We start from the raw sequence: 10,699 nt of genomic DNA on the forward strand, positions 1-10,699 counted from the left end.
AGTTGCATCAGGGCTGCTTTAGGCTTCTGCAAACCCCAGGTTCACAGTGGAGGGTGTAATCCAGGGAGGGCAAAGTACTACTGCAGGGTGGGTAAGTGAAGATAAGTGAGGCTGGGGCAAGGTAAAGGTCATTCAATCAATGCCAAACACAGACTTTAGTATTTGGACTAGGGTCAGGCTTTTCTCCCAATATTTGGATGTGGTTTTAGGCAAGCTTACCCATCCTTTTCAGTTAGTCACAGCAGCTTTTCCTATAAACACAGTCCCCAACTCAGATATTCTCACAGCAGTCTCTGAGCACCTTTGACAATCACAGGTGATTTCTAGTGAGAAAAAGAATTTATTTTTGTATATCCATGGTGTGATTCTTCAACATAGATCATTACAGCAGTAAGGAGGAGAGACGACAGCATGTGGGTCGATCTGTGCTCCATGAAGCAGAGCCAGAGGCATTTTAGAGCAGACAGTGCTACAAAGCTCAGCGGTGAAGCTCCTCAGCAGGAGCAGGGGCTGGAAAGCACTTGCTTTCTAGAAGGGAAATTATCTCTGAAGAGCAGAGGAGCGCCAGCATCCACCTCCCTTCAGAGGGGAGCACAGAGACAGGGAAATAGTCTCTCTCTGATGGTGCCACATGACTGGCTCCCCTGTGCCAGGGGCAAACAGTGGTTTTTGGGAGAGCTGTGGCCCCTCTCACCAGGCACTGCGTAGCTGGAGAGGCCAGGCCAGTGCTGACATCCATGAGGAGGAGCTGGGCCGCAGGAAGTGTGCCAGGAGCCCGGCCAGCGCCAGACCCAGCAGCAGCCAGAGCAGCCAGGCACTGGCATACAGTGGTGCCAACCTGAGTGGGAGAGAACCCTGTCAGGCACTGCCAGCCCAGCCAGGGCACAAGGCACACTGGCAGGGCTGAGCATCCCCACCCTCCTTTGAGACAGGGAAGAGGTGACACAGCCATGAGCACATGGGGGCAGGAGAGGAGGAGGAGGAGGTGGTGAAAACCTGCCTGCAGTCCCACCCATGGGAAGGAAACCTGTTCAGGGGCCACATCCTGCTCCCAGCCTCCCTGGGCTGGTTTTGGGTGCCCACGGCCCTGGTCAGGTACTCACCGTCCCTGTGCAGCCACGGTGTATCCCTGGAAGTACTTGAGGCGGGCGTAGAGGTACAACAGCCCACACGCCGCAGTCACACCTGTGGGGAAGAGGGGAGCTGGGGATGCCTGGACACTGCTGTGTTCCAGCACTGTCACCCCAGCAGATGGGGCATGACCAGAAAACCAAACACAGAGTTATTTGGCTTTAAACCACTGTGGGAGTTTAAATGAGTTTTCTTCCTTCCCTTTTTGTGAGAGATGAACTTCTCTGCCCCACAGAGCTGCCCTGGGACTTGGGTTGGCAACGTTCGCTTAAATGATTTCTCCTCACAAGTTTCCTGTGGCAGCAACCAAATCCCCTAAACTCACTTGGTAGTGATAGACAGTGGATGAGTAACTGTTTGGGTTATGGTTTCTCATTCTGACACAGCACTGCCTCAGCTGCTGGCACCCTGGACAGACTGACCTTGTCTAGGAGAAGCAGCACGAGGGAACAGCCAGGCTCTGGTGAAGGAGCAAGGGCTGCCAGTGCCTGCTCCTCCAGGCAGGAATGGGCTCAGCTGCTCCCAACAGGAGCTGGGGCACTTCATGGTCAATCCAGCTAAAGGGGAAATTTGTTTTCCATGAACAACAGCCTCACAAACACAGAGAGAATGTGCCTGAGTCACAATGGGATTTAAACTGGGGTTGGGGTTTTTTTGTTTGTTTGTTTGTTCACGTGGTTTGGGTTGGAGTTCCCCCCCACATCCTTGTTACCTTGATGGAAGAAGATTCCAGCAACCCAGAGGAGTGAAATGAAGATTGGGAAGTACTCTGAGCAGTTTGCCCTGGTGAGAACCAGAGACGAGAGTTAAAATTGCCTCCTTATATGTCGGAGCATGGATAACCAAGGCTGGAGTAGGGAATGGGAAACTCACATCAGAGCTGATAAGAACCATTACTGTGCTGTGGGAAAGGAGCCTTTTCTGTGATCCAGAACACCCAATATCTGTATTTAAGAGAAAAAAAGCACCCAAACAACACACAGTGTTCACCTCTCCTGCATTCACATGGCCCTGGAATGTTGAGCTGTGGCTGAGATGGAGATTTGTCTCTGCTGGACCCGCGACAGGCTCCATTCCGTACACAGCACCATCACAGACAGCTGCTGCACCGCCAGCTGCTGCGGGAGAGCCTCCATGTCAGTATTTAAGGAGCTTTCTCTTCCCCTCAGGTGAGCACAGCCCAAATTTGGGAGTGACACATGTCACATTCTAAGAAGGAGACTTCTCTCAGATAAAATTCAGCAGAAGGTGATCAGATCTGCAGCCAGGTTTTCTTCTTACTTTTTCCTTTAGTGGCAAAAATACTGATTTTCTGCAAGAAGGCTAGGAGCTGTGCTGTTAAAGACACTGGTTTTGCTTCTCCTACATTTTACTATTCCCTAGGCAATTTAATCTTAATTTTGGCCAAAAATGAACCAACCTTTGGAGAATGGAGCCAGGCTGGGAGCTGGAAAAAGTCTGTAGAACCTTATGCTGTAAATGCAGTTTGAGCCTCAGTGAAGGGAGGCTGCCAGGTTTCTCCAAGTGAGTAGTATGTCAATACCACTTTTCCCCTTTTTTTTTTTTCAATATATCAATTTATCCATTTGTGTACTATTCCACAAGGAAAAGAGGAGAAAAACCCACAAAGAAGCAATACTTTCTCAAGTCCAAGTTCCCCGAGGTCACCTTCTCTGCCAATTACAGCCAGGGCTTCCCAGAACACCACAGCCCATGGCATGACTTGGTTAACACACATTTAATAGTTAAGTATTTAATTAAAAGCCACATCAGCAGCTCCCCAGCTCACAGAGGCTGATGTCTCCAGGCAGGCTGGCCTTCCATGGCACCACAGAAGGACTGAAGCTGGTGTTTTTGTCACTCCACAAATGCTTCCTGTGCACTGGCGAGGGAACGCAGCTGCTTTGTTCGGGATTTAGTGCTGTGCTGGAACTACCCTTCACACCAGCCCCAGCCAATTCCTTTCAATCGCTTACAAAACAGAATGACTGAGATGAAAGACAGAATCTGGTGCTTGTTGGAAGCCGAAGGGATCTGTGAACATTTCCAGTTTACCTCCAGCATTGCTCTCTCCATAGGAACAGAGCAAAAAGAAACAGCCCTCAGCAGGGCCCCACGAGTACTGACTCTCACAGTACAATGGCTTCTGAAAGGGAAAAAATTAAAATGCTCTTGTAGCTGGTTCTGCCAGCAAAGCCCTTTGCTTCAATTCAACAGCAAAACACTACAAGAAAATATCAGGTTATTAATAAAGCTTTGGCTGCTCTCACCATTTGGAGCCAACGGTAATATTAAATTTAATGATGCTAATCATGAATGCTCTGCACCTCCTCCATACGGCCACTAATTCATAATTTGGCTGCCTCACAATGCCAGAAGGAGAATTATCATGGATCTGCAGAAACACCCCAGCCAAAGTGCTCCAAATCAAAACTCAGACCTTTGCACACAAAGCATTGAAAGAAAAATCTAATACCAGTAGCAGTAAGTGAAAAGGTGACTTGAGGGTGACCAGTGTCTCCCGACAGTGACAGTTGACTCAAGTCTTATCTAGACAAAGTCACTACAAAAAAGTCAAAATCTTACTGAGCTCTGAAGGTCCGCTCAAATTCAGGGTGACCTGTTGTTTCAGGAGGGGAAATCCTGTACTTCCGACGGGTGTAGATCACCTGCATTGCAAAATAGGCTAAAAACAGAACACAGGAATGGTAACAGACCAGCAGTGTTTATTTAGCCAAGCTTTATCTGGCTTGGAATCAAGCAAGTGGTTAGAATAAAAGAGATAGTATGATCTAGGTCCACAGTCCAGGGCTGTCACATATGACCTGTAATAAATGTGCCATTTATTTCACGTTCATGGTTTTGATGCCATGGAGATTTTTTGCCTTTCCTTTTATACCCGTTATACTTTTTTACAACTTCTGTATTCCTAGTGCTTATTGCCTACATTCTTGGACTTGTTTGTTCAGCTAGAAGACTAAACATTTTAGAAGCTTCGTACGTAGGGATCAGTGTGCCCCAGACCCCAAGGTCCTCTCCAAAACACATTCTGTAAACTAAGATAGAACCATCCAGGGGAAGGTTCCTTGGGGAAGGGGGCTCATTCGAGCCTCTCGTTGGGGAATTTTTGATAGATGTGCTAATTAGTAACACCTTTAATGATATACCAGATCTTTTGGGGTGTGCATTGTGGTGCGCATGGAGGTGCATTCGACCTAGACATAGTGCACCTAAGGATCCTTAAAATAAATACCAGGGTAAAATCCATTTTTCCCTTCTAACCGTGTTTGACTCTTGATTTTAAGACCAGGAAAAGGCATCAGTTTAAATTCAGGTTTGGTTATCCCAGCTGAGCACCAGTGCTGGATGACACTTTGCATCATGTCATGCCCAAACAAAAAATAAAACCTTACCAAGTCCACACCGAGTCACAGAATTATTTCTTAATCTTGCCCTTTGTGTTTAGAGCATCCGTGCACCCTCAGCCAGTCTGATGGGAATGATGTGCAAAACTCTGCTATTCCTAGTGGATGCAAAGGATGGTCCACATCACAGAGCAGCATCCAAACTGTCAAGCACTGGGGTATCATTAAGTCAATTAGAGATGCTTTTAATCATGGCAATAAAAGGAAATGGGGAAGAGGGCAATTTTTTCTTGCCCCTTGCTCCTGTAGGGCAGCCCCAAGAGTCCAGCAGTTCAAGGAGCAGAGGTGCCTCCCATGCCTGCTATCAGCCTGTGCCACGTTTGAGCCAAGGCACTGACTCAGAGTCTGCTACATCAGTCCCTTGTACATTCGTAAAGGACATGGAAAGTCACTTCAAAACAATGAAAACTTGCCATATGAAGATTTGGAGTGTTTCACTATTTATTGAAATCTCCCACGGGCAATTGCTGATGCTCCAAGTGTTTTATTTAGGTGCACTACTACACTGTTGCTTTTATTGAAAACTCCTATTTACTTATAGGAGAAAACTAAATTATGAAAACAATTACTTTGGTGGCTGTGGTGGTGTCACTGAGACGCTTGTGTGAGCAAAGTCCTCGCGTAGCAACATTTCCAGAGTTCACATAGAGACAAGGAGTAAGGCCTGCCTTGGGGACTGTCTTATTGTAACAAAGATAAAAGCAGAACAGCAGGATAGAGAAGGGGAAGTAGGAACAGATGTTCCAAGATTAGAGGAAAGACATGTGCCTGCAGAAAAGCATTAGAACATACGTAGAAGGGCATTAGAAATGTAAATAATCTGATGCTCTGTGACTTGTGTATCACAAGGCTTTAGTAACATAAATACCAACAGTCATTCCTTTAAAGACACATTTAAGAACAATTAAGCACGTTCTAGCGTCTTCCACGGTGACCCAGCCCTAAACAAAAGGTGCTGACAGAGCAGGGTGGGGAGAAACAAGAATGCTCCCCCCTCTTGGGTTCATTTGTAGAGCACTGGTCACGGGTGAGGGTACTGTCCTTCCCCAGAGGTCCAGCGGGACATGACCCAGCATTCCCTCTCTGTATCCAGAGAGATGTAACACGCAACTGGAATTCAGCAGCTGCTGGCAGAGCTCTGGGAATAAGATGAAACCATGACTCATCCTGTTACCTCCTCACCTCAGGTAATCACCTCTCCTCCTCTCTGATGCTCTCAGGGTCTCATCCCGGTCTCCTCTCCAGAAATGGACTGAGCTGAAGTTACAGCATCATGAGCAGCTCTGCTTGTGGCATAAGCCAAACTGCACTGGGCAATGCTCTTCATCCTGCTTTGTGCCATCTGCAGCTTTCCTAGTGTAGGATTCTTGTGACTGATGAGTGAGGTAAGAGTCATTTCAGATCAAACCTCTCCATCAGCTCTACAATTAGCATCTTGCTTCTACACAGGGGTTAATATTCAGACAAGTCCTACCCAGATCCCTGACACTTAGGGATGGGTAACATACAAAATAACCACCCAAGAGGAGCAGGAGCCTTTTGGAGGATGGCTGTCTGTTCCCCAAACCTGGTGTAACGGTGAAGCACTAAGGATGAAGAATCAGTTCCCAAAAGCATTTCTCAGAATGAGGCGTTGAAAAAACCCACACTGCATGAGCCTTCTCAGCACAGACTTTTAGAAAAAAGTGTTCAATCTACTCTGCAGGACCCTTCAAACTATTTTTTTTTGTGATTCATGTCTCGAGGTTAATCACCTGTGTGGATTCCCATGTGGCTTAGGGGCTCAGCTCTCCCTGAACTTTGCTCCTCAGCGGAAATATTCTTCATTCTCTATTTGATTATGTCCACAAACTTGTCAAATCATATCATAGCTGCTATCTGCCACATTTGAGTGAACCTGGCAAACAAGCCCTGTGGGGCCTGACAGTGACATTGCATATGTTTTCTTTCCTTTGAAGCCATAAAATAAGGGGGGGGGGGGGGGGGGGAGGGGAGGAAGGGGAAACTGGTAGAATAATTTTGCTCTGTGGTACAATGTTCACCACAAGGCTAGGACACGTATCTATAGAGCGCTAAGCTCAAGAGTTTCACTAAACTGAGAATGATTAAATTAAAAAGGGGAAAGTTACTTAAAAGAATGTGGAAACTGCAGGATTCCAGGAAATTTAAAAGGAAACATAAAAATCAACCAACGTTGTACCAAGGTCAGCCATTAAATTACATCTCCCACACCAGGATGTGATGGAGGAGTGTCAGAGGGAATAGCCCATGTCCGTGCTCCGAGCGAGCCCCAGACCTGTAACTCACCTACACAAATGCCCTTTCAAAACATGCAGAGAAAGCCACTGCACAGCTCAGAACCCCAGTGACACAGGCACACGTATTTCATAGTGGATGGAAAGGAAACACACAGGATTCTGCACTTGCTCCTTGGCTTCCCATGCACAGACCATAAACCCAGGATACTTTATCCGATCAAACACAGATAGGAGGGTGTCAATGCCTGCTATTTATCTGCTGGCTTCACACCTGGCCTGCATGCCATGAAAGGAAAATGCTTAAGGCTGCAACCCTTACAAAGTACTTGAAATTCTCATTAAACAAAAACATTTGAGACAAAACTGCTATGTACGGATTTGCTGCTGAGGGTTTCCCAAAGGAAAAGGGCTCAGCAGGATTTCTGTGACTCAATTTCAAGTTTTCTTCATGGCTTCTCTTAGCACACTAAACACTCGCTCCACCTCCACTTAGTTAAATAACAAAAAAATTCATAGTAAAAAAGTTTCTTCCATTTGTAGTCACAGCATTTCTCTGTAAATTGAGTGGAAATTACAGATAATTCGGAAGTCCTGAGGTCTTTTTTTTTAGGTGGCATATTTTGTTTTAAATAATGCTTCTATTAAGAGATTTATCATCTGATGGCTAAAAGCACATCAGGCTGCTCATAGATTCACATCCATTTGCAAGCAGAGATGTGATAGCTGTATGGTGAATTAATACAGAAATAAACCCCACAAACTTTCCCTTATAGAAATGTGAAGATTTTAATAAAATGGGGGCTCTGTCCCCATCCCAGGCAGGGGAGTGACTGTCCTGAAGCCCAAGAGGGAGAGACTTTGCCCAAAGGACCCACAAACAAAGAGCTTGGCAACAACACTGTTCTTTTGAAATGGTCTAAACACAATGCATCTATTTAAATTAGAAGTCACTGAGCTCCTTTGAAGAGCTCTGTGTCTATTTCTGACCAGAACTTGCATTAGTTTCCAAATTACTGTGCTCTCAGTTCATCTTGTCATCTACGCTGTGCCATATGAACATACAAGGGGATCGGCCACAGAGAAACACCTGTGTGCACGAGGCTCTTTCCTCCATGTCTGTACACTGACCTCCTCACCAGCACATTTACTAACCTGCCCTTATTTTGGCTACCTCCAGCCACTGCAAGTTACAAATTACCTACTAGAATTCAATCACAAACTGGTGTACTTTAAGAACATCCTGTTGAAATTGCTTTAAGTCTGAAAGTTTTACTTGCTGGCTTTGAGGATCGTTTCAGTCCCTGTTAAATAATGATCACCCTCAGGCATGACACTTCTGCCATGGATAGCCAAACATTGGTATCATTTTACCACGTTGGAAAACAGTGACTTTCACTCCACAGACACTCCAAGGAAAATACAGGAACCACACCCCACAAAGTTTAACATAATTAGCTGAATACCATCTGGCATTGTACAAAGGACATTTACCTTGCTCCAGGACTCCCAGAACTGTGACCATGGCCAGCAGGTCTATCTGATCTCTCATGCTCCTGACTGCGGAGCAAACCCCAACCTGATGCGATGGGTACAGCCGTCCCAATCCTTTCTCCCCACCACCACCAAATTCCACAGAGCTGCCTCTGAGCACAGGTGTTTCCTCCACCCACACCTTAACTCACCTTAACTCTCTCCACACCACGTGGTTTTCCAAAGCAGCCACCCACGAGAAAATACCTATTCCAGCCAAGTGCCTTTAGCTGACCAACGGAGTGGGGAAGAATTTTGCATGAGCAAACTATGAAATTCTCCTAATAACATTTACAGATGTTATACCATGATTGAATTATATGTTGCCAGCAATGGAAAGATGATGGAATTCTTTCCAGCCCTTTTGTTGCTAGTTTTAATGAGCTCTGAAGCATCTCAATTATGTGCAAGGTTGTAAAAATTATTAACAAGCATTTACAAATTAATGACTTGACCTTCTGCTCTTATTTCAAGTAGTGGAGTTGACCATGAAAGATTTGATACACTCCAGCTGAAGTAACTTAATTCTGTTATCAGATTCTGTAATTTTAGAAGAACATTCAGATACTTTATCCTACTCATTACTACTCTAAGTTTACCAAAGAGGAGGTCTTTTCTAGCACCCACTCACCCTTAGTAGTTTTCTGATGTTTTAAAGCAACACAAACCTTTTCCTGGCGGACATACAAAATAGAAGTTCTCAGTTCTGAAGGCAGCAGATGATGTAGAAACATACAGACCCTGAGAAATGTTACACTGACGTCAGAGTTGTAACTGTAAAATATAAAATTTGAAAACCAATATTTTAGCCCTGAGTAACTTTTCTCCCCACTCCACAAAAGTAAAACAGGCATCAGTTCAAAAAGTTACCTTATGTTTTTGAGCAACATTATACACAAGACTACTGTGACTTTAAAATTTTTGAAATCAAAGACGAGGAAGGTTTTCTCTTAATTTTGGTGCTGAGCCATTGCACTTCTCTCTGTTCAGTCACACACACAAACCCTCACTACAGAATTTGTGCACATACCAGACCTATAGTTTCTCCCAAGTGGGACACAGCAAGTTTTTTTTCTGGTTTGGCTCTTCATCACTTCAAAACCTCATTGTGACAGCTCATCAAGTTGAAAACTTCAGTTAATGAATCAAATATCCAGTGTTACACTTTTTATAAATAACCACATATGTAGAATAGCAAAACCACTCCCTTTCTCTAAAAAACACTCATATGATGTAACTTCAGACTCTCCAAGGTGCAGCAGGCTCAGACTAAAATAGAACTAAAACCTAAAAATTAACCTTAACTGAACCTATTGGTGACCAAAGATTGCATCTGGGGTGTCCAATATAAAAGTCAGAGGGGAAATGTCACCAGGGGTCTTCTTACACCATGTTTCAACAAACAATTCAGGCTTGAGAAAGCATTTCCATTACAGATTTCCATTACTCTCAGGAAAAACACTGACATCAAGAAAAAAATAATCAAAATAGGTTCTTAGCAAAGGTTCATCACAAGCTGCCACTGACTCTAAAATCTTTGGAAAACCACACATGTCATTTCAGTGGGGGATGGTTTGGAAAATTTCTGTTTCACTCAACAATAACTAAAATGCAGCATTTTCAATGGGACAATAAAGCAAGAATTAATGTAATTTCACAGTTCCCAATGGGCAAAAAGCAGCTGATTCTAGTACTGCTGCTTATTATTACATTTGGTTCTTTATAAGCTTCTGAAGTTACAGGTCTCCTCCTCTCCCAAACAGAACACAAAACTTGTAGAGTAGGAATACACTAAAAATACACTCTGGTAAGTCAGGATGCTGTGAGGAAACCAGGAGGCTGAGCTGGGGCTGCAAATACAGCTAGACAAAGACAGCAACTCCAAGGCTTGGAGAATCATCCATCAATGTCAGAAGCTGGCTATGGGACTTCACCAGCCTTAAGCCAAAATATCCAGACACATTGCTGCCAGTGCTTTGTTCCTTGTTCAGAAACATCAGCTCCTGCTTGCAGCACGTGTCCCATGTCTCAGCTGGATTCCTGTGTGTGCCATGTGCCTGCATCAGACAAGTCTTGAGGAAATCAGTGTGAACCTTTAAAGGCTGTTATTCTGAGGGAACTGGCACATTTTTGGAACTCTATAGTTTGCACATGTGAGGTCTCAGTAGTTAACATCTTTTTCACTACTAACAACCACCTCTGCAGTTGAATTGCCCAGCTTAAGGCCTACAACTGCATTCCAGAAAAAAACCAAAAGCCTGAAAGAAGTGGGAGTAGCATAAAGCTTAATTTTCAAAGTTAAGTTTTCTAAGGCCCTTTTATCCAGTTCTGGCCTGTTTAAATGGACTTTCTGAA

General features: G+C 44.7%; 1 protein-coding gene across 1 annotated transcript; it reads right to left on the reverse strand.

Moving 5' to 3' along the window:
- Nucleotides 1-47: 47 nt before the first annotated feature.
- LOC125333739 (leukotriene C4 synthase-like) lies at nucleotides 48-8,450 on the reverse strand. The gene is made up of 5 exons (XM_048319926.1): nucleotides 8,306-8,450; nucleotides 3,718-3,817; nucleotides 1,844-1,914; nucleotides 1,104-1,185; nucleotides 48-838 (listed from the first exon to the last, which is right to left on the reverse strand). The coding sequence occupies exons 1-5, from the start codon at nucleotides 8,361-8,363 to the stop codon at nucleotides 691-693; spliced, it is 459 nt and encodes a 152-aa protein (XP_048175883.1). The 5' UTR covers nucleotides 8,364-8,450; the 3' UTR covers nucleotides 48-690.
- Between the last annotated feature and the right edge of the window lie 2,249 nt (nucleotides 8,451-10,699).

The sequence above is a fragment of the Corvus hawaiiensis genome, chromosome 15, assembly GCF_020740725.1.
Source record: "Corvus hawaiiensis isolate bCorHaw1 chromosome 15, bCorHaw1.pri.cur, whole genome shotgun sequence".
In the NCBI taxonomy this organism is placed as follows: domain Eukaryota; kingdom Metazoa; phylum Chordata; class Aves; order Passeriformes; family Corvidae; genus Corvus; species Corvus hawaiiensis.